This window comes from Triturus cristatus, chromosome 3_2 (assembly GCF_964204655.1).
Source record: "Triturus cristatus chromosome 3_2, aTriCri1.1, whole genome shotgun sequence".
Classification (NCBI taxonomy): domain Eukaryota; kingdom Metazoa; phylum Chordata; class Amphibia; order Caudata; family Salamandridae; genus Triturus; species Triturus cristatus.
The window spans coordinates 88,777,349-88,802,375 of record NC_140584.1 but is presented as its reverse complement, the minus strand read 5'-3'; the positions used below and the strand labels follow the sequence as shown (position 1 = coordinate 88,802,375).

The window sequence follows — 25,027 nt, the reverse complement described above, 5'->3', positions numbered from 1 at the left end:
ACAGTGAAGTGCAACCCACTGAACCAAAGCATGAGGACAGTTACAGCAGCTGCTCCTCCACGTGGGCTGTAGAAATACCATTTTATGTTTCGGCTTCTCGCACTGCGAGAAAGCAGAAGAAGGGTTTGGTTGGGGGTGGGCAGGCGGGCGGGTCCACGAGGAGTGGCTAGCCCAATGTCGTGGGCGCTGTCTGCTTGGTCGGCCCCAGGGACAACCAAACCAGTCCTTCAGTCCCCCGTTTTCTCCAAGTAGGCTGCATGCAGCCGACATGGAGAAAATAGTCTCCCCATAGCGGCCTGTGCGGACTACGTCCTAGCCAATCACAATGCGCCTTTTCAGCATTGTGATTGGCTTAGGGGAGGGGTGGGAGGCAGCCTGCAGCTGCTTCCTGCGAGGAGGGCCAACAAGGGACTGGACTGCCGAACTAAACAAGGGACTGGACTGCTGAACTGAAGGTAAGCCCCTCCCGTGACACGCATCCTGACCTGTTTTCTATGTCTTGTAAGTGAACCTTGCTAATTTTGCTTGAAAAAGGCAGGACCACATACTGCGTGCGCTCATGCACTTGGGGGCACAGACATAGAGAGTGGCCCAGATTTGTCTGAAAGAACCACAGTTCAGACAGCAGGCATGGAGGGGTCATGCGTATTGTGAACAAAACATGCCGACATGTATTTCTGTTTCAGGAGCGTACCTCTGTGCCCCGAGGGCGAGTCAGATGAAGGTAGCACTGCAGTCCCATCTGAAATGAAGTTCTAGGGTAAGGGGTTGATCATAAAACGGAGCGTCACCTCAGACATTCAGCACAGGAACACAAAGGGTTTCAAATTGGAGTATCATTTCCGAGGTACAAATAATAAATCCCTGCTGTGGTTTTTAGGATACCTAGGGACTGAGGCGGCTCCAGTCTAGAACACGTCTCGTTGCCCGTCTGTTCCCTTTGAATGCAGTGTCTTGGTTCTATTAAAACTAAACAGAACAGAGTCACTATATTTGAAGGGAACAGACTTGCAATGACACATGTAAGGTCACAGCGGGATATGAACATTTTTGACTCTGAGTCATCAGATGTAGAACTCTCCAATGCAATGCGTCTGAGCCATCTCCATCATTATTTTTTATTATACAGGGCACTATTCAGCACAAGGACCAGTCATCCTAAAGTAGCAGGTGCTGTATTTGCGCTGTGGTCACCCGTAAAGGATATGGAGTTATAGTTCCAATTGTTTCACTGCAAAACTACAAGGCCCTACAACTGTGCATTAATTTTGCTCTTGCAGCACAATTTATCTGCCAATCGATTCACTCGTCTGTATTATCATAATACAGACAGCTTAGCATAAGTATTTTAGTGATCATTTTTGTCCTTTATCCAGCAATTATATGTGCATTTTTGGATGTGACACAGTGTCTTGATTGCGCCTATCAGATAATACAGAATCTTCCACACGATAGCCCAGCAACTGGCGCAGTCAAAGACTTTAACACAAAACAAACAACACCTTTAGAAAAGGGTTTTATTTTACAAAATGCAAGTACTCTCTCTTTTAGAATAAGGCTTGGGGCTTTATTTTACACAACGCTCTCAAAAGCTTTCCCAGATGTCAAATGCAAAAGATTCAAATATATATATTACCTACTGGCGGTCGCCAGTAGGTAGTTATAGTTAGGACCACGTTTCCATAGGAAATCCGCAACATTCTATTTTGAATAACTTTGGCGCCGGTCGACGAATCCTCGCGAATTTTTCAAAATAGGTGGGGCGCTACGCTCCGCTCCTACCCTGAAAGTCTCGGGGGGGATTCGTCAAGCGGGGGCTGAGATAAAAGGGGGGTCCCAAAACGCGTTTTTCCCATGCATTTTTCCATAGGACCTTTAGACAGGGCTACAGCCCGAACGGCTGAACAGAATTACTAGAAATTTGGCAGAGAGGTAGTCCTCAGGTCAAGGAAGTGCCTTTTGTAGGTTTGGTGTAAATCTGTTCAGTAGATTCTGAGAAAATAGCCTTTAAATCAATATATATATCTGAGCCAGCTTACGGTGCGCTTACGGTACGCTTACCGTACGCGTACGGTGGCGTGCGCGAGCGCGATTCTGATTGGCTCTTAGATCTTAGTAAACATTCGAATCGGCCGAAACCAGGAAGCGGCGGCCGCCATTTTCTCTCTCGCACTGAGAGTGATGTTTAAAATATAAAGCACAAAAACATGTAAAGGGGCTGTTTAGACAGCTCCCACACACATATCCATGTTGAGGGAGTCCCCAAAGATCCCCCAAGGCCAAAAACGGAATTTTTATTTTTTCGGTAATTTCGCCGATTACGCTTACCGTACGCGTACGGTAAAAAATTATTTAAAAAAAAAAAAATTATCCACACTCTCCCCACCCCGTGTGTAATTAGTACCCGAAGGGCACCAATTGTGCATGGCTTATTAGAGCTGAGATAAACTAAAATTAAAAAAAATAATAATAATAAAAAAAAAAAATTATCCACACTCTCTCCACCCCGTGTGCAAATGGTGCCCGAAGGGCACCATTTGTGCATGGCTTATAACATATACGAAAAATTAAAATATTACCTTTCAAAACTAAGTGCATCATATGTCCTCCATGTGCGCACGGTGCGCGAAGCGCATCGTGCGTACATGGCCCATCTAGCGTAACATGGGCACGCGGTGTGCGTAGCGCACCGCGTGCCCACCGTGCGTGCCCACCGTGCGTGCACGGCACTAACTGCGTAAAGTGGGCGCGCGGTGCGCAAAGCGCACCGTGCGCGCACGGAACGAACTGCGTTAAGTGGGCGCGCACGCCACGAATGGCGTAAAGTAACTTAGCATTTAAAAAAACGTACAAATTCACTGAAAAAACCATAGGTTTCACACACGTTATAGTTAGGAATTAGCATTTAAAAAAACCTTGCAAATTCACTGAAAAAACCATAGGTTTCACACATGTTATAGTTAGCGGAAATTTTACTGATAAAAAACCAATGAAATTCCCCCGTTATAGTTAGTGCAGGCAACTATAACTCACGCGACCGCAATCTTCTGCTGATGACATATGTGTCTTTATGAAAAAAAAATATTTGTAATATATGTATAGCTAAAAATCTATGGAAGAAGACATGGGCAAATAAGTGTCTAAATACAGTATTAGCATCAGCAGAGGATTGCGGTCGCGTGAGTTATAGTTGCCTGCACTAACTATAACGGGGGAATTTCATTGGTTTTTTATCAGTAAAATTTCCGCTAACTATAACATGTCTGAAACCTATGGTTTTTTCAGTGAATATATATATATATATATATATATATATATATATATATATATATATATATATATATATATATATATATATCCAGTCCAAAGGCCCCTCACGCAACATGAAGAACCGGGCACACACACAGGATCGTTTTCAACCAGCAGATTTATTGGAAATGGCATGATGCATTTCGGAGTTATTCCTTCGTCAGATGCCTTTTCCCGACTGAAAAGTGCCGCCGGAATCCAATTCAAAAAGGTGCCGGCTTTGCTCTGATAGGCTCAGCGACCAGGTGCGTGTGGTGGAGATTAGAGCACATTAGGTAAGTACATATAGTGTGTGTATATATATATATATATATATATATATATATATATATATATATATATATATATATATACATGCAAGCAATAATAACACACTTGGTAAATCTAATGCATGAATAATACTGATGAAACAAGCAGCAAATAATATGAGAAGACTCAAGCAAATATACTGGCCGTCCTGCAAGAGATCAGAAAGCTATATCTATATACATCAAATCAAAATACGCTTTATTCGATTTTAAAAACAATTAAATCCTAAAAGCACATCATAAAAACAAAGACTTAAAAACATGATGTATCAATCCATGTAAGAACATTAAAAATACAATACAGATTTCTTTAAACATCCCTAACGTGAATAAAATCGAGAATCCGTTACGCTGGACGCTGATTACATAGAGTTCCTAGATTTAACCACCCCTTTTAAAAATAAAGCTATATGGCCAGTACTGATTTCATCATCCAAATATTGCAGTTTAATGAATGCAGGTCTACACTGTCTCAGACCTTGTGATTTTAAAATGGGTATGATTCATCTCTTCCTGATTATGATGTAAAACTTACAGAAAAATATGACATGTATCGACTGTGGGGGGGATGTCGTCGCACGGGCATGGGCACAAAAGATGTGACCAATCATTAATTTGGGGGAATGAAATTATGTTATGAAAATTGTCTAGACGCAAACGCGTCAAAAGCACCCTAGCGTATATACTCAAATTAAAAGACAAATAAGGTTGTAACCCTGGTTCGGTCTGGATCAATTGATTAGCACTGACCGTTGATTTCATAATGTTAGAGGAAAATCTAAGCATCTCCAGATGACTAAATCATGGGAACTTTAACTCCTTCCTCGTAATTGAAGTCAAACGGTCCGGTTTATCAAAAAACTCAGGATGACCCATGTCATACAGGCTTTTTTTGACTTACACCAACCAGGGAATACGTAAAACCCCTTGTAAATTCAGACAGTCGTTTATCACATCCCGGTTGAGACTGGTGGAAATACCATTCCAGACTTTATGCCACAATAGTAATGGCTGTATTTTTATTAAGTCGGACACATATGGTAGTCCCAGTTCGGCGTGACAAACATACGTAGCGGTGCTGTCTGGAACAGCTAAAAGACATTTTAAAAAACTGTTCTCGATTTTCATTAAACATCAAATGAGTACTTTGGAGGTGCACTTTCTCACTCACACATCACAAAGAAAACACTCTCACTCACACATCAAATGATCACAGCCACTGGCTCACATCACAATGGTAATAACCAAAACTCAATACATCACCTGGTGCAAAACACCGCATCTCAGACTGGGGAAGTAAACAGCCGTGATGGAGAGCCTCAGCAACCAGGGTTCACACTCCGAGATAGATGCGTCCGTCCTCACTCGGATTCCAAACTCCTGGTTTCTAAGTCCACAACCCTCCGCTATAAACACACTAGAAGGTTCGAGAAAGACCTCCCCTCGGGCCACAGGAATCTTACCAGAACTGTCCAGGTTCCAAGCAAGCATTCCCACGGTAGAAAGGAGCTCTCACGTCCCCTTCTTCAAATCTCACATGTTCCAGCCTCTATCTTGACAAAGCTCACAAAAGCCTTTCAGAGTCCATTAACAATCCCTCACAAAAACAGAAATACCTTGAAAGTGAAAAACCCAACCAACTTGCAAGCACTGCTGTGCACGCAGAAAAGCTGAAGCAAGGCAAAGCCAGGAAAAAAGAATGGCATGAGTCCGTGTCAAAGCCAATAGTAAGTACTTCATAATTCTCATAACCCAAACAACTTGCAAGCGCTGCTGTGCACGCAGAAAAGCGGAAGCAAGACAAAGCCAGGAAAAAAGGATGACATGGGGCCATGTCAAAGCCAATACTAAGCACTTCATAATTCTCATTAATGTACAACACCGAGCACATGTGTGTATCACTGCACTTCGAGACCAAAAAGTACATTACAACTATCTCTCCCTTTCATGCTTTCAAATGCACATCCGACACGCTCTGCTCTTGGCAGGGCTGTTCTACTCCGTGACAGCTCCCACTGAAAGACAGCAAGATTACAATAAAGAAGAGCAGCAAGGCATATGCAGGACTGTCTCGTATATCCAGGCTAGGATAAAATAACACACTAAAGTCAGTTAAAATGATGGTAGTCCAAGGTCATCACTGGGTGTCAAACCACAAGAGTGCCTCTAGCACTACACACCGAAAGGCCCAGTTGAAACCCAAAGCATCTGGGCAAGAGGGTTTGCTTCATTGTTGACTGGTGATAGTGCAGGACTGCAGCAATCACTTCTGAAGGCTGCTTTAGGTGACTTCTCTTTTCCAAGAGTTTTGCGAAGCTCTTGGACAGCTGTGTCTTGATTTTACAGACCTGCTGCAGCTCCAGGTTTTGGGAATGGAGTCTTTTTTTGTTTCACTCCTTTGTGTACTGTGCAGTAACAGTTGCCTGCTTTTCTATTTATTAAATTGTGCAGTTTGAATGGGTGTTTTAAAATTACCCTCCACAATTCCTGCTGATTCATTGTACTTTGGTTCCCAAGTACCTATTCTGCCCTTGTATTGTATATTAATGTTACGCCTCACCACTTTATAATTACACCTGCCACCACTGAGGACAGAATCGAACTGCCTATGTGTATGTATGCAGTACTATAGCGCAGACCTAGCTTAAAAACAGAGTTACAATGTACAGCGTCGGTAGGAATGGTACGGTCAACGAGTGTCTTCAGCTCTTTATTAAACTGGCGCAGAATTGGGTCCTGGGTGCTTAGATAGAAAAGTCCTGTTCCCTTGTTTTCTCTACATTCACTTGGTGAATTTTTTAAAATTGAACCGTTCACACCTATAACTGAACTCTGTGTAAATGGAGTTTGTGACTGAAAAAGTAGGACTGGTGCCCACTTTTCTAAGGTTAGTCTAAGGTTACCTTCTTCACAACGTGAAGAGCTGGTCTGACAGATAAGTAAATGGGATGTTTTTTTTTTTAATGTTTTTTTTTTTGTTTTTTTTTAGCAGTTGTGGGCTTGTTTTAGGGCCAGTTGGGCTGTTTTTTACTGTTGATTTCAGTGATGATATAACTTTTTTATGGATCTCTTTGCTAATGAGTAAGCAAATGGGGTGACCCTGTGTCCCTCAGAACCTGGGTAAGATTATTACAAGAAAACAATGGTTCTGTCGGGTTTAAGTAAAACAATTGCTTTGTTATGCAAGCGAATCAAGAAAAAAATACAGAATCAATCCAGAATTGACCACACAATCTAAAAGTACAAATCACGGTGACGCTAGATTTGGAGGAACAACTTTTCATGTACACAATATACAAGAGGAGGGCCAGTATCCAGGAAAATCGCATATACTATATTGATACGTACTTTACTTGCCCTTGCAGGTTGCCATTGTTTATTTTAATGTCCTGATGAAGACCCTGCATGACGATTTAATGTCGCTTACACTGGGTTGAAACGTCGACGATAACTGCTAGGACCAGTTCAAGACCTGTTTTCCATATATATTTTGATTTATTCGTGAAAACGGTGTCATTGTGATTTTCCTTGATACTGGCCCTCCTCTTGTATATTGTGTACATGAAAAGTTGTTTCTGTATTTGATCACTGTATATGCTATGCACAATTCTGTCACTTTTGTCACCTTGTCACTGACTCACTGACTCACTTTACAGTTTATTACGTTGGTAACCTTGCGTTACAAGTGATATGGGTGTTTTCATATAAATGATGAAATTTATATATAAAGAATGACATCACACCCTCCAAAAATTCTTGCTGTCATCGCAGCAAGAATTCTCTATATACGCAGAATTGCTTACAATTATTCAGGTCCCATGTATGTCATTTTTCTTGTAGTGTGGGTGAAGAGACCATTTTACAGGTTGACAGCTGCTAGATCAGGGTGCCTGCCTTGGTGCTGGCGTGTATTGTCAGGCTCACCCAGGTGCATAAACTGCTATCTGATATATCGAATAACACCGATAGGGCCCCGTCAAATTATTGTAGGCTCTCAAACCTACAATCCAGGGGGTCGGCATCAGCTTCCAGACAGGCAAAAAGCACAGACGCCTAGTCCAAATACTGGAATTAGAACACAGTTAACGATCTCTCGAACTACAAGTAGCAACAGGGACTGCCCCTGAATAACAGCACAACCTTCTCCAAACACAACAACAAATACACCAACTGCTCACTAATGAGACACATGAGATCTGTTTGGCAACACAACACAGAATTTCAGTGGGGAGACAAGTCTAGTAAAATTATTCATCGGCTAGGCCAGGCCAAGACGGCCTCTATCCCAGTACCAGTATTAAGCAATGCAGAAGGAGTACTATGTACATCCCCAGAGACAGTAGTACAAGTATTCGCTACATATTATGCTTCATTATCAGCAGAAGGAATGTATATCCGATGCCCTTATTGACTAATTCCTCTCAGACATACCCCCTCGTAAAGTCTCAGATGAGACTTAATAAATGCCCCTGTCACATTAGATGAGATCAGAGCAGCACTGACCAATACCCATCCCGGTAAAACACCATGTCCCAACGGATTCCCCAACGATTTTTTTTATACAGCCGCACATGACAACATTAGGCCCACACTTATTAGCGGCACTCCACGAGGCACTTGAACAGCACATTATACCCATGGATTGGTCTCACACCGAAATCTTGGAGTTCCAAAAGCCTGGTCTCCACCCCCCCCCAAAGATCCTTCTTCATATCTTCCCATTTCTTTCTTCAATTTTGAGCCTAAGCTACTTGGCAAAGTTCTTGCTGATCGCCTTTGTTCATACATGCGGGATCTTGTTCATGGCATACCATTAGAAGGGTCCATAATGCCCTCACTAGGGCGCAAGATTTGGGCCGGCCGGCGGCTGTTCTGCTGGCCGACATTAACAAGGCGTTCGACTCCTTAAGTTGGACATACCTTTTCAAACTCCTGCGCCCCATTAATCTAGGACCCTGCTTTTTAGCGTATGTCCAACTGCTATATACGGACCTCTCTGCCTCAGTGCGGGTGGCGGACTTTGGTCAACTCCCTTTCCCATTCACTGGGGCATGCGGCAGGGCTGTCATGTTTCCCTGCTATTATTTGCCTTAGCCATAGAGCCTTTGGCTGCCTGGGTGTGACAGGATCCGCTGATTCGAGGGTTTGAGTAGTCACATGAATGCTCCGACAGAATTGCATTATATGCCAACGATGTTCTCTCTTTCATGACAGACCCTTTATCGCCCCAGATTCTCCAGATCCTCCGGGTATTTGGGGAAACTGAGGGCTTGGGTGCCAACCCCTCAAAATCGGTGCTCTACCCTGTGTGCGGGGACCAGGGTCATGGGACCTGGGCCGAGCAGCTAGCCAATGTCAATGAGGGATTCAAATATCTGCGGATATTTATTTCCTCATGCCCTACGATATAGTGGTCACATAATATCACCCATCTCCGCCCTGCCGTTCATGAGGAAACCACAATATGGTCACAACTACCCATGTCATTATATGGCCGGTCAGCCATTTTCAAAATTGATTCTCTGCCCCAATTATTGTTTCTGCTACAGAACTTACCACATAAAATTCCCCGCTCTTGGTTCACTCAACTGAATGCAATCCTTAATAAGTTTCTATGGCTGGGCGAAGCAATCCGGGTGGCATTAACTACATGTACACAGTTGAACTATTGTGGAGGTACTGCTGCGCCAGATATATATGCATATTACACCACATCCTATCTCTTAGTTATTAATGAGTGGTGGTACAACTCACAAACAGACCTGGCCTATGCCGTGGAACGATTGGCAATGGAGTGTATTTCCTTACAGAAACTCCTTTATAGTCAGATAAATCTTGATACCCTTCCTCCAGCCTGTAAAACAGTTATACAATTATGGCGATACATGGTTAAACCATAGGCTGGATGGTGCGCTTGACGCAAACGACCCTGTTATGGCAGGGTAAGTACATACGCACTGTCTCTTCCCTTACAGGCTTTCACAAATGGGACCGTCTTAAAATTTCCACATTGGGCGACATTATGCAAGGATGCACGCTTAAATCCTTTCAACTACAATTGGAGTTTCAGTTACATAAATCACAGTTCGGCAAATATCTGCAATTGTGACACTACCTGACCCCCAAATTCGTCAACTTGAAGAATTACTGGAGTTCCATCCCCGTGAGGGCCTTTTATCAATTGGAGCCTGGGGGTGCGTAAGATCAGACACATTTATCAAACTCTGACCACACACAGACAAAATACATTACATAAGACCAGAGATGCCTGAGAGACTGACATACCTACTAAAACCGATGACTGGACCGAGGCCCTAGCTAGTCCCCGGAGTGCGGCTATTTTCTCACGAAACCGCCTTATCCAGTTTAAATATCTCCACCATGCATATTATACCCAAACCCGTTTGTGGAAAATGGGTGTCAACCAGTCCCTCCGTTGTGGGCACATTCTTACATACGGTTTGGAGCTGCGAGGTGTTGCAACAATTCTGGCGGAGAATCACGTCCTGCCTGGGTCGTGTCCTGGCATGGACCATTCCACATGACCACAGACTGCTTTTACTCCAACAGTATGGAGGAGATTGGCGAAGGCAACTGCTCCGCCGAGCACCGAGGGTTAGAAAAAAGCCCTGGATAGATGTATGGGTGCCGAAGTCGCAGTCTTCCAGGCATGGAGTTTCCCGAAAAAACATAGAAAGATTTGTTCTGGCTGGGTGACAAATCGAGCTATTTATCTACCCCCTCTACCACACCCAGACCCTCCATAGATCCCCCACCCCCACCCTCCCCATAATATGTGCAATCCATCAGTAAGCCATAGACGAGCAATCTTGAATTTTGATACACATACATGTGGTTGCGGGTATTCAGTGGGATTAGGTGCTACCATTCAGTTCACAGGCCTGATGTTCAACAGGCTAATTTGTTATGGTATTTAAAAATACAGTACTTTCTAAATCAATTGCCATTTGTATTGTTTATGTTGGGCACTTCCCATCTTGTACCTTTTAAAGATGAAAACTATTTCTTTTGAGAAAAAACACTGCAATCTGTCCTGGTTCGTACAACACAGTGGGGGTGCTAGATAATCAGCAGCACCTCATTTGAGGAGATCATTAGTCCACCACCGAGAAGTGGGGGTGGATACACCTGAAAGAGGGGGTGCCCATCAGTGAACACAGTCCTGAGATGACGAGTGTGGGTATGTTGACCACCCATTACATCAAGGGATTTAAGATGCCTGCCAAGGATGCACAGGGTCACCGAAGTTCTGTGGTCAGGACAGCAATCCGGTAAGTGTCCAAACCCACCCCTGCTGAAGATCAACCTTCACCTGTGATCAAGAGACTGCAGCCCATACAACTGCATCATTGCCTTTGGTCAGGGCCCACTGACCACATAAGATGGTAGCACTGGAGTTTTGATTGATCTATATACACCCCCTTACCACCCAAAAGTTCCATTGCCACCCAAAATCCCATGCCCACCCTAAACCCCAAAAATGTCCTTGCCACCCATACCCACCCTAAACACAACCTTTCTCTAAAATATATGTATGTGTAGATATATACACACACGTGTATGCATTTGTGTATATAGATGTGTGTGTGTGTGTGTGTGTATATACAAGCACATATATGTTTGTGTGTAAAAACAGCTGGGCCTGATTATGACTTTGGCAGTGTGGGAGCGGGACACCATGCAACCACCCCGCTCCAACACTGCCGAATTCCAATGTAGACCGTCCGCCAGATTACACATAGTAATCCAGGTGGGCAGACTTGTGGCAGCTGGCCCACGGCACTGCTTTTCAAAGACTCATAGGAAAGCCTTACAAAGGTAGTGCTGTGGGACCACCACAACACGTTCCAGTATGAAATGGACTGTAAAGTCCTTGCCATGCAGGAACTGGGGGTGCAGAACGACAGGGGGGCACACCATGTACTTAAGCCCTAAAAATACCCTTAACCACCCAAGAACCCATACCCACCCTAATCCCTGAAAACAACCTTTCTCTAAAATGTATGTGTAGACGTACAAATATATGTGTGTATGTATGTGTTTGTGTATGTATGTGTGTGTGTATGAATATGTATATACAAACACATATATGTATGCATGTAAAAATACTTGGGCCTGATTATGAGTTTGGCGGTGTGGGAGCGGCATGCAACCACCCTGCTCCCACACCACCTGGACCACCACAGCACCTTCCATAAAGGCATGGACTGTAAACTCCATGCCATGCAGGAACAGGGGGTGCAGAAAGACAGGTGGCACACCAGGTACCCCCCTGCATGCATCCCCTTTCACTGAGGCACCAGGGGACCCTGTAGGGCCCCCTGAGTTTCCTCACCACCACCCTTTTCATGGCGGGCTCACAACCATGAAAAGGAGGGCAGTGAGGAAATTCATAATATGCTTGGCAGTGCAGCAGCTGTACTGCCTGCATATTGTGGCCTCAGACTGCTGCAAGACCGCCAGGGATATGGGGGTGCAATACCAAAGTCAAAATACGGTGGTCGGACCACTTGTGCTGCAGTTGCCGCACCGCCACTGGGGTTTAGTGACCCATCAAACCACCAAACCTCTAATCAGGCACTAAGTACTTACGTATATTTACCATTAAAACTTTTACCACTCACATGCCTTTACCATTCATGCCTTTACAATGCAATTTGTTATAATGGCATGAGTGGTAAAAGAATATTTGTTGTAAAGACGTGTGATAATGGCTTGCGTATTAGTGTCACATGCGTTGTAAAGCCTGCATGGTAAAGGCATGCAGGGCTTCAACTTCGTTGTGAAGGCTGTTTCCCAGCCAAAGGCCTTAAGCTTCTGAATCTCAATGTTAAATTTCATGTGAGAATGGTTTTTCTTTAATGTTTTCTCCTCTGCAGGTACAGATACTATGTTTTGTTAGAGCAAGTCATTGTTTGTTTGTAGCGATAGCAAGGTACAGGAGGAATCTTTGGCAAGAAGATGAGGTGGTAGACAAGTTCTCATAGCAGAGAAGGGACGCTCTAGGACAATTGCATGGGCTCGATTGAAAGTTTGGGAGAAGAGCTACATGTTGCTAAATTCTGCATAGGACTATGTAAATATACTGGAAATTGAGAACACAAGTTACCTTGAATGCTCTGTGTGTTAATAGATGTATCGTTGGAGAGCAGAGACTTTTAGGGTTTACTAAGGTACAGACCTCCTAGGTGACTTCTTACTCTGTATCTTCATGCTATGCTCTTTAGACTGGAGTGCTTTTAGAAAAGACTCCTTCATGCTGACCGCTGTTCCTTGATTCCCATAGCTTATCTGGAGTTCCCTAAAATGAATATAGGGTAGGAAAGGTTTGAATTTTTTTTTTGAAATACTAATGAATTGGCAGAAGGATCAAAATATGCAAATACACCTTCAGATTTTTTTCTTATCTTTTGTTTTGCAGCAACAGTTTTTGGTGTGCTTCCTGTTTAGACTGAATTTTATTAGATTTGGGCTCATTCTTGCAATATTATATATTCTACAATATGCTCATCTATATCAGTTTGTTTCTCAGTCTGTAATAAAACACTATATCCTCGTTGTCCTCATTTCATTGTGTGACTAATTGGTTACCCTGTTGTTGAGACATGGAATGCATCTTTAGTCCCACCTACCTCTCAAGCAACAGATAAAGTCCACTGACCAAGGAGAGAAAATCAGCAGGGTTATAGTGTTAACAGATGTAGGTTGGTAAGTCTGATCCGCCAGGCACAGTTAATCAACAATGGCCTAGGACAGTATGAGTAATATCCCATTTCGTAGATCTTCACATAAAATTGATTTGAATACATTGAAACTAAAAGTATTTTGGCCTGTCCTACTTGTTTAACCCTAGCTGTGTTTCCACCTCAAACGTTTTGAGAGCGGAACAGATCAGTAATGTGTATTTTCTTAAATAAATGCTGTGATTGCTTAAAGTTAATACTGTAAAAACTTGAAGATTGTCTATAAAATTTTACTTTAATTTGTTTGCTCTCAATTATACAACTTGTATCATGTGATCAAGGTGACCGGCATTGCATTGATGGGTCTTGGAGTGGTCTGCCAAATTAAACTGTTCGATGTTAACATAGTCCTCAATGACGGGTGGTATACAGCGCCTCTGATCCTCTCTGCTGTGGGCTTCCTGATCTTCATGATGTCAACCTTCGGAGCAGTGGCTGTTTTCAATGAACATCAAGGAATGATAAGAACGGTAAAGTCCATATTTGTTTTCTTTTGCTATAATGGAGTGAGTCGTGCATGTTTTTATTTTGAGTTTCACTTGGGGCAATTTCGAACTCTTTCACACTTGGAGTATGTCATACAAAATCGTACGTAAATGTCTTTTATAAAGGTGTACACAAACTTGCTTTTGCCCAAATAGAAGGTAAATCCCCACTACATTGCAGTGGCAGTTCCCCCGCAATTACGGTGGAGCGTAGACTCACCGGCTCAGAGCCAGCAGCTGAAAAAGTAAACTATATTTTACTATTTTATTTTTCAGCTGCTGGTTGAGCCAGCGTGTGCAACGAGGGGCGGGCCCAGGTCATGGGAGGGGGGTGGAGGGGGGTAGAAGTGGTAGGTGCACTATTAAATGTGCATGTCAGTTTGGCTGGCCATCTCAGGCCGGCCGCACTTGTGTTTGTCCAACCCAGCTTTATTATTCAACAACAGGGTTGGAGAAACAGTACATATTCCCTGAGCGAGCATTATTCCAGCCCGCTCGGGCCAATCCCTGCACTGCTGTCCTTCATGAGAGCAGTGTGGGGATTGGATGGGGAGTCCATGATGCTGCCCCAGGGACTGCTGGGCACCCGGAGCAGCAGATAAGTCTTAATTTATGTTTTTTTAACCCCCCCCCCCTCAAACCGCACACTCCACCCGGTAACCACTCCTTACCTGTGTCGGCCACCACTGCTACATTGATGAAACACATTATTGATGCCCCTACATTCATGTAACAACTACATTAATGACCACTATAAAGAATACTACTGACCTGAACGAGTGAAATAATAATTATTTTTCAGGGTCATTAAATTAAGTTGAATACATTGAATAGAATTAAGAATGGTGAGGTAAACAAATATGAAATATTTAAAATTTGAGGCTACCATTTGGGTTGGGTTAAGGATAATTACAATGGTATTAACATTTAAAAAAAGGACTAGCTTGTTGGTATGAATATGAATATAAAATGAAATTTGTGGGTCACATTATGGATGGGATAAGAAAACAGCAATGTAAATTAGTGTTGTGGATTTTGTTGGCATCAGGATAATGTTGACAACTAATTTCATTTCACCTAATGGTGGGGCTATGGCTAATATTATGGATCGGTTAGGTATATTTCATGTAATTTAGTTTGTTTGAAATTAAGGATTTGGATTACCTTTTAGAATTAGGTTAAATAATATAAATGTATTTTAAATCTTTTTTTTTTTTAAATATATGTAGTGGTTGTAAGGTGTTTGTGTTGTGGTCGCCGTGGTTACAAAATATGGACCAGACATATCTGTAGTAGCATTGGTAGAGTTGTACCGCGCGGAATTAAAGTTGATTGCAGCCAGATTAAGCTCAATGCCTGTTTTCAGAGCAAATGAAAACGTGCATTGCAAATGAAAACGGGCTTTGTAATCAATTGGTTCAGATTAATAAAAACAAGATTTAATGTATAGGAAGTTAAGAGTCTTTTCTCCTTATTGACGTACATATAAAATTTACTCAATTTCATTGTTGAAGGAAATATCATATCCCAAAACCCCAAAAAGGTCCATGTCATGTTTGTTGTCTAAAAATAACATAGTCCAATCTCTGGATGAAAAATGTATTTTGTATTCTGAAAATGGTACACTTTCTACTCTAACCACTCTACTGAAGGCATCTTGCTTGACTTTATTGCACAAAGTATGCCCATATGTGAACGTTGCGATCAATACTATATTTATGTTGTAGTAAAAACAGACTAGCACACCATTAGAGTAAGATACAAGTGGGAATGCTTGGTTTTATAAGCCAATATAAGCCATCACTGTTCCAATGATGACATTTTACCTGGATGGTCCTGTTTCTAATCATCCTACAATTCGACCTTGGGGTGTGGTGGGGGAAAATGCCTGGACATTTGCCCATTACATTTATAACTTTAACCCGTCAAGGGTTTTGATTAAACCTCTGATTTGCTCTCCCATTAGAAAACAGATCAAGAGACCATTTCTCTACTTTTTGCTATATGTGATAGAGATCTACTAAATGATTTGAATTGTTCGTATTGATTGTTCCAAATACCTAACTTTAGAAAGGTCAACTTCTGTAAGGAATGCCTCTTTTTCCATGGTCACCCCCATTGTTATGGACTGATGCAGCTGTTTTTTTGACTGAGTACACTGTGGCCTCCTAAGCAGACCTCTGTGCCAGTGCTCCGACCCTTAGTTCATGTATAATTGGCTTATCCCCATTTGGCATGAAGTAACTTACTTCGAAGTCCCTAGTATACGTTACCAGAGGTACCCAGGGTCTGTAAGTTAAAATGTTCCTCATGGGCTGCAGCACTTATAGTGCCACACTGAGTGCGACAAAGTAAAACATGTCTCTGAACCTACCATGGCAGACTAGTGCAGCAGTTTTAAACTGTTAACTCGACTTTGCTTTGAGAAATTCCAGACCTACGTTTTTTTAATATGCCATGCCTAAGGTAGGCATGTCGAGCCCTAAGGCAGGGTGCTGTGTATTAAAAAGGAGGATATGTATTTTTGTGCCCTAACTTGTAAAACCCCAAAATTGTTGTTCCTACTGTAAAAAGGTTAGTAGCCCCATTGAGTTACACACTGACAGCTCAATAGTGCTTACTTCTGAATGGGACTACCAACGTTGATATTTAAAGATATCAAAAGAATTGTTTCATAAAACTTGACTTGATGCCCAAGTCGAATTTAACTTTGGACTATACGGAAATTTACAAAGTTGCCACTCTGTTGCCCCAGTTTTCCAGTGCCCATTTACAATTGCTGGCCACAAGACAGCCTTTTGGCCTCAAGTGTGAAGGGCTCCCAGGAATGGGCAGAATAGAGACCTGCCGTTGGAAGACTTATCACCTCTACCTGGAAGAAAGCCACATTGAGTGCAAGCCCAAAAGATGAGCATCATAGGGGAAGCTGCCTTTGAGAGGCAAATGTTGTTCTGGTCAGCAGGTTGGCTTTGGGGATAGAGAGGAGGAAACAGTTGCCAAACCGGTTTTCCTGTGAGTGTGCAGCTCTAAGATAACCACAATTCCAGGGTGGGCTCTGAAGCTCCACACCAAGAGAAGGGTTCTGCCATCTTCGGAGTGGGCAGAATATTGCACTCTGGGATAGTTTGATGCCACACATTGAAGGAAGTAGTCATCAGGTGGGAGGAACCTGGCAGCCCATTGGCTAGTAGTCATCCCCTCCCCTGAGGGCATGTTGTGGGCATGAAAGTCACACTCCTAGCACCCAGACCTCTGCTCAGGTCTGTACTGAAGAGAGGTCCTAAGGAGTGTTATGCTGTTTCTTGGACCTGGGAAAGAGGCTGCTCCAAAGACTGGGCTGCACCTGCTGCTCCTGGCCTAGCAAAGAGGACTAACACTGCCTTGCACTGCACTGGAGATGGCTTTGACTGCAAAATAACCATCCTGCTAAGCCTTTTGGTCCCCCCAGACCTGCTACCTGCTGGAGTTGGTCAGCCAAAGGACGCCGTAGTAGTTTAACGCAACTTTACAAAAAAGTGTCAAAGTAACCTAGTTGCTAATGCTTGTTCGTATTGCGAGTGAAAGTGATTTGCAATTTGCTTAATTTTTTATCTCCAGAACCCTCTGGTGGATTTTTCGTTTTGATGTCTAAAATTCATGAAAATAACTTTCTATAAACTGGGTTCAGATATTCTTTTTTGTCATGTGTTTTTCTTATTCAATTGTTTTGGTACTTCTAAATGCTTTGTACACTTTTCTTAGTTGCGGCCTGACAGCTCAAAGCCACAGCTACCCATGGTTGAGCTAAGGCTTTAGAACCACCCCATCTAATACATGGGTTTTACTCACAGCTTCCATATGAGGGGATTGTGCTTGGTCTTAGTATAAATAATGGCCAGTAACCAAACAACTGTAAACACAACAAGGTTGATATTATACATAACCAGTTCATAATCCTAAACCACTGAGTTCTATCTAAAACCAGAAAATGCCTTATGGTGCAGGTCGGCTCTATAAAATTGTTTCCATATTAAAAATAAGACTGATCTAATTTAGCTTGTCCTGCACATGGAATGTGTAGCCTTTAGTATCCAGTATTCAGTAGAAACTGGCCGATGTGACTATACAGATCAAGAATAATGTAATGTTGCCTAGGCGTATCTCTCACGTTTTTTGTTCCGATGTTTTTAATAAATGTATCGTACTACCGGAAATTTATTTTGTATCTTTATACTAGTTCACAGTGATGCTGGCAATTGTCTTCATGTTTGAAATTCTTGCTGGCATCTCAGCCTTTGTTTTAAGAGATAAGGTAAGTAAATTCTGGCATGGATTTTATAAACTAATTGGTGAATTTTTGTGGTTGAAATGGTTACCATTTGATGGGTGGTCGGTATTGAGGTAGATGGAAAGAAATGGTTATTCATTCACTCTACAGTAAATGTTCAATATGGGCCAGTTCCCTGAGTCTCTATTTTTAGCTGGCTCTTTTAGGGCAATGGACGGCTATTTAAATTTTCGTCTGTGTATTTAGTACCTAAATTCAGCCCACATGCATCCTTGCCCTTCCAGTAGATGGCTTTCAAAACTCTTGATTTTTTTCACCAGCTATATTAATACTTTAGCTTTTGCTGTGGCATTGAGCCCCCAGTTCGGCATTACATATATTTCAAGCTCCTATTTACTGCTGTAGCTTGGTGACCTAATTCAGCTTGCACTAGAATTACTGCTGCGGAGGAAAAAAGTTCCTTTGATTTATCAAATGTATTTGGAAAATGGTGCTATAAAATTATGTGGTCACATTTTAAACAAAAACACTCTGGAAGGAGTGGGGTTAAATCGTCCGAATTCACAGGGAGCAGCAGGCTTGTTCACTCACTTTGTGACCTATGGTGCTGTTATTAAAAAGATTGCCAAGGCTGTCTTTACCTCCGGATTCAGCCTGTGTGAAGGACAAGGCGTGGTCCCCAAGCCGAAACATGTCCAGGGATTTGTTGTGGTTCAAGGTCTTAAATTCCTTTCACAATATTACTACAATCTACAACTGTTTCTGGAAATTGGAATGCTGGACGATAGCTTAGTTCATAGGTTGCCTAATTTTCTTTTACATGCACAATTGTGACTCCTACCTTTTGATAGTAATGCCTGTCACAGGTGGAATGTTGCTGGGTGTGTAGTAGTATTGGTGAGGCTGTTAGATTGGCTCCATGAGTTAAAGGACTGGTGTTGAAACTTGAGATAAACTGTAGCCCTGGAACTGACTCCTTGGGACACCAGCTATGCCTTGTAGTACTTTGTTATACACTGAACTGTGCAATATTTCTCAAAAAATTGCTTCCAGTTACATTCTCCAATCTGCTTACCACACTTTTTATTGTGGCGGAAGGTTACACCAGAGCTGGCAGGCCATCAGAATCTTAAATATAGTTTTGAAAATGCAAAAACTCCAGAAGGAACAGCCTTTACTACATGCATTAGGTCTCGTAAGAGGCAGTTGACATCACGATTTAAAAGAACTCAGTTAGGTATCCTTCCCAAATTACCCCCGCCCCCCCACCTTAACAAGACTACCTGATGCAAGTGCACACGTGAGGGGACATCTACATAGAGATCAATTAATATTTTGTATTTTCATTAATGCCTCATACTGCCCCTGCAGATTTATTTTCCATGCCACAGTTTAGACTCCGGTCTAGTTGTCGAATGTGTACTTCTGGTACAATTCTGGGTGCTGACTCCAGGGTCTCTGGAAATAGTCTGAGGACTTAAGCACATGGGCATAATTTTCTTATTCCAGTGTGGTGTTTGGGCATGACCCACTGAGGGTCTTAAACCATCCTCAACCACACTAAAATTTAAAAACAATCTTGGAGGCGTGAGGTTTGTTGCTTGTGTCTTGTAATGTTAGCAGCAAGAAAGATTTCTCCATGAGTCCAGCCTTTGGAAAAGCAGCCTTCACTTTTGCTTTGAAAACCAAAAATCAACAAATTTAGAAAAATTCCCATTTCAACTGGAAGCCCTTTATGGCTTTTTTAATCCTTTTTCTCAAATTGCTCAACAAACTCGCAGCAGACCAAAGATATGCATTTTAGGTAAAGTTCTCCTTTCAGGCAAGTCAGATGTAAATACATGCAGCGGTTAGGACACTGAATTTCTTTTTTGACATCCCTTCCTTTTTTCCCCTCTGCAACAGATCTGTACAACATTTGGCTAAAGCTGGCTTTTAACTGACTATTCCAAGTTAATCAAATACACCACAAATATCCTACATTTCAAAAGATACCAGTGTTTTTTTTTTTTTAAAGTGGTACCTGTAACGGATCAGGACTCATATTTTTTTAAAGGCTTTCAACCACATTCTTAGTAGCATGCTTCTCTCGCCCTGACCCTATAAACCAGGATGGGCTCAACCTTGTTGGAGGCAGCACTTTGATATTATCCTAACGTTGTTATTTTATGAAGATAAAACTACATGAAACACTTCTAGATAACTGGTCTCCCAAATTCCTATCATGGTGTGGAATAGCAGAATCCCTGAAGATTATGATAATCCCGCTTGTCAATTATCTGATTAGCATACTACCTATGTTCCTATCTGATGAATTCTTAAAAAACATTGACAAAACCTTCAGCAAATTCCTATGGCAGGGCCAAAAGCCCAGAATCTGTATTAAAAAAACTCAAGCTGTCCAAGGCTAAAGGGGGCATCTCACTTCCCTTTTTCAGAAACTACCAAACTGCCTTCTTTTGCAAGCAGGGTGCATTCTGGTTTATGGACAATCCACCATATGTACCACCCTGGGTGGTGATAGAGAAGTCCCTCATACAGAATATTCCTCTAGCGGCATTAGTTACGATGGACATATCCCATTTACCACACTCAAGAAACATCATTCAAAACACCAAAAGAGCCATCCTACTCCTTGACTCCTGCATGGAGGTGAAGATAAAACAATCTTACCTATTGTCCTTATGGTACAACCATACACTCAAAATTGACGGTGCTCCATTCTTCTGGGCAGACTGGTCCCACAAGGGCATTAATCTAGTACAAGACCTCTACGAAAACACTTCACCTATGCCAATCTCAACCCTGCAAAATCGGTTCAATCTTACTAACCTAGATTTCTGGAAATTCCTTCAGTTTAAGGTAGGGTTTACCAAATTGAAAATATCAGGGAATAACCCCTCGATCGCCACCCTCCTGTCACCTATCCAAAGTAGGACACCTGGTCTCATGCATAAATCAAATTCTCCTATCGGACCAAAACCCTCTCTTAACCAACAGAAGTGGGAAGCCGACTCTACTAAATCAAATATTGCTTTCAATTGGCCAGCCATCAACAAGTTTCCCTTTCCACATAAAATTTAGCCTACCCTTTCGTAAACTAAATTCATGTTAATTAATAGGACTTATTGGACGCCCGCTAGACTCTTCAAGGTAGGCCTTACAGAAGACCTCAACTGCTGGTGTTGCGGCAAACACGGGGGATCCCTTACACATATGCTGTTAGAGTGCCCCCTGCTCCACGACTATTGGGTTAAAGTGTTAGAATTCATCACACATACCCTAAAAATCGTCCCCACGGAAGACTTTTCGTACATTATACTGGGCCCCTTGGACTCCCAAATCAAAAATGACAATGATCGGTTCCTCCTGGACCTGATGCTTACTCTAGCCTGCAAACTAATCTTAAACAGCTGGAAAACTTTCAAAGCAGTTTTTCTCTAAGTGGCGTCAGTGGCTAGCATTTCTTAGAGGAGGTGACAACATTGCTCTCCAATCCTCCCCGTGGAGACACTCACGGTGCTCGATCTGGACACAAATGCCTTTACCTATAAACCACCATAACCATCACAATGGTAAACTCACCTCCACCCTCAAATCACTCTGTTCTCCATGTAGTTAACTCGCCTATGCTTCGTCAGCCACCCTTGTACTAGGCCCTACTGCCATATGCGCCACTATCCTCCCTCACTTATGAGACATACCCATTTTATTCACCCCTATGCGTTCCAATATATCATAGATGTTAAGGTAGTAACTCTACTTGACTTTTAACTTACCGGTTTCTAATACGCATGTCTGTATAAAGGTTAATGTATAAGATGTATGCACGGCATTGTAGTTCACTCCATGCGACATGATATGACATAATGTGTAACCCTGCAATATTCATCTCCACCAGCCTATGTATTATTCAATATATACATTACTGTTCTATTCCCAATGTAGAACGTTTGCAATACTTACATCTTAGCCTATGTATTATCCCCTAAACAATGTACCATTCAACCCTTGTTGTAGATCGCGTACTATTTCATCTTATGCACAGCCTCCTCCCCCTGGTGCTACTTTCCTTTCCTACTGTGGGATAGTTTCATTTTCCACTGTATCTCTGCTGTAAAATTAAATAAAACATTTTTAACTTTTAAAAAAACTAGATGAGGCTCACCCCGGTTTTCCTTTATTTTGGGTAGCATTAGTATGGTTTAAAAGCAATGTATCTGGATATTGTGGATATCATTGTCCATATGTCCCCAGTACAAAGAATAAGGACTATTCAATTACAGGTACCATTTTCCCAACACTGGGGTCTCATTTGTGTTGTAGGGCATTTGTGTATTTGATGTATTAAGGGAGACAGTATCTTGGATCCCTATCTAAAAACCCTCTAGCTCACATTTTTTTTATTTTGAAGGCTTATTCGAAGTGTGAACCAAACTTGATGCAGATCTGTCTACATTAGCCACATTTATAGGCAAATCAAAAATACTGTTTTAATGGAAAATGTGGCTGAACCAGAACTACACAGTGATCACTGTGTTAAATGTAATATATGTGCAGCTGTGGATAGTGCAATATGCTATTTGTTACCATTGTTGAGTGTGGGGAAGAGGCCATGATACTCAGGAGGCAAATGCTAACAATGCTGATACCAGATTCTACTCTGCACATTTGCATTTATGGTTTATGCCATGGTATTTTCCATGTGTTTTTATTTTAGCAAATGGTATAGAATCAGGAACCATTGCGTTAAATTAGTTCAGGCCAACATTAGGATATTTGTTTTCCCCTTGTAGAATAATTGTGTTATGCAATCTGGGAGGTATTAAACGGTTTCTAATGTCAATTTTGCTGTACTGTGGTATTAAACTCACATTTTACCTTAGCACTGCAGTAATAAATGTATAAATTGGTTTTTAGTTCTACAATGGGTCTAAATAAAGTATTGTTGGGACCCATTTATTTTTACTGCCACAGCATAACTTCTAAACGGTGACAATTGAAAACCAGTTGACATGACTAGTGTTTTTCAATTCTTTGGCTTGTTACTGCCCAAATTGTTTTTTCTATCCCCACAGCTGCGCAAAGACATATTGGAAAAGTTCCAAAAGATAATCAACAAGTATGGTGTTGATGATTATGTCACTGAAGGAGTTGATGTTCTGCAGCGAAAGGTTGGTGTTTGTGATCGGTTTCTTTTTTCGAAGTGGTCAGCCCCCAGAAGAAATAATAAAGATTGTAATCGTTTTCTAATATCAATTTTAAGTAATTAAGTAAAATTTAATTCACCAAGGGTGTGACCTACAAAGTTAATGTTTTTTCCTGTGGCACCATTTTGTTTTGCCTATTTGGTTACATTTGGGTGGAAAGTGTTGGTCTTTGCATGAGCCATTTTAAGATGATCAACATTCATAAATGGAAAGCCAGACCATGAGTTTGAAACCGGTAACAAGCTAACCATACCCATAAGTGAATAGCAACAATACACAATTAAAATTAACCCTTGTGGGTGGGAAACCAACTGCTCATAACATATGGGCCATCATTGGTGAAGAAGAATCTTCTAGCTCAAGCTCTCCAACAAGTACCTTGTGAGCTACTGGTAGCTCGCTAGTTAGCTGTGAGTAGCTCCCCTGTGTGCAGCACAGCCTACTGAATTTGACGTTGTTTTTTGGTTGAATTAATATATGCATACTAAAATTTAAAAGTGTGTATTTGAGATGAAAATGTGTGTATATTCATAACTCATGAGCTGATGTTTGAGGATGACTTATTGCTAATATTAACTTGGTACAAGGGCATTGGTGCAATGACTTATGTTTTAGCCATGTACAGGCATTCCACATTATCAAAGTATTTTTTAGGTTTCTACTGAGAACCTTGCATTATGCACCCACACTGCTGGTCCTCTTGCATATGGCAGCCACTAATGTATCTTGTCTGATGTTGTCAGAATTAAAACTCTAATAATATTGGTAGTTTAGGATGATTTTTATTGAACATAAGTAGCTTTTACTGCAGAAAAGGTTCGAGACCCCTGTTGTAGATTAAGCACATGCAAAAAAAGAGGGTTAAGAGCTAGTTGGCTGTGCCAATAGCTATACCAGAGGTCTTCAAACTAGCTGGGCAGGAATTGATCTCCGGGGGTAGCACCAGGCTGCGGCCAAGAGGAACATGCCCCCAAGGAAATGAGCCAAAGATAATGCATACAACAATGCTGTGTATTCAGAGAAACATTGGCAGTGAGCCACGCTATAGTCTCCTTTTAATAATGTCTTTTTTCACTCACTCATGTCTTGTCTGGATGTAGCTGTCAGCATGTGGGAGGGATGAATGAGTCCAAATAGCCCTGAAAGCCACGCAACCCCCTCACCACCCAATCTCTAATAAAGGCTCACACTGTGGACACCTAAGCCTTTAGAGTCCAGGCTGCCACTGGCATGTTGACAATCGTGCATTTGATTGCATTTATAAAAAGGATATGCTCAGAGCTGTTAGCTTTATAGAATATTTATGAGAAAATGTTTGTCATTCTGGAGAGCCCTTTTATAAGAGGAGGGATGCGGAATCTAAAAGTTTGAAATCCATTGATCCATGCAAAGTTTGAGTAAATAAACCTTGACTAGATTATCTAGAACACGTTATTTACCTAAAGTAAAGCATGAATCAATATACATTTAGAGTAGACTAGATATCAAGCAGATCTGATTTCAAATTAAATCTATGTAAACAGTTTGCTTTAAGATATAATGTCCTAAATATAAACTTGGTGGCAAAATTAGAGAATTCTAAATTGTTCAGGTCCAATATATAGTTCACAAAGTGGTCCATTAGGCATGATGGAGTAACCCAATGCAAACAAAGAAGTAGTGGTTTCTTAAGTATCAAGATTAA

General features: G+C 41.8%; 1 protein-coding gene across 2 annotated transcripts in view; it reads left to right on the top strand.

The window, feature by feature from the left end:
- The window catches only part of LOC146856857 (CD63 antigen-like), a 52,569-nt gene that overhangs the window by 14,358 nt on the left and 13,184 nt on the right, over window positions 1–25,027 (top strand). The window contains exons 2-4 of one of the 2 annotated variants that reach the window (XM_085646770.1): window positions 13,663–13,851; window positions 18,083–18,157; window positions 23,212–23,307. In XM_085646770.1, coding sequence (XP_085502896.1) covers window positions 13,663–13,851; window positions 18,083–18,157; window positions 23,212–23,307 — 360 coding nt within the window. The remainder of the gene's footprint in view (window positions 1–13,662; window positions 13,852–18,082; window positions 18,158–23,211; window positions 23,308–25,027) is intronic. The other variant, XM_085646771.1, reaches the window with a different exon arrangement.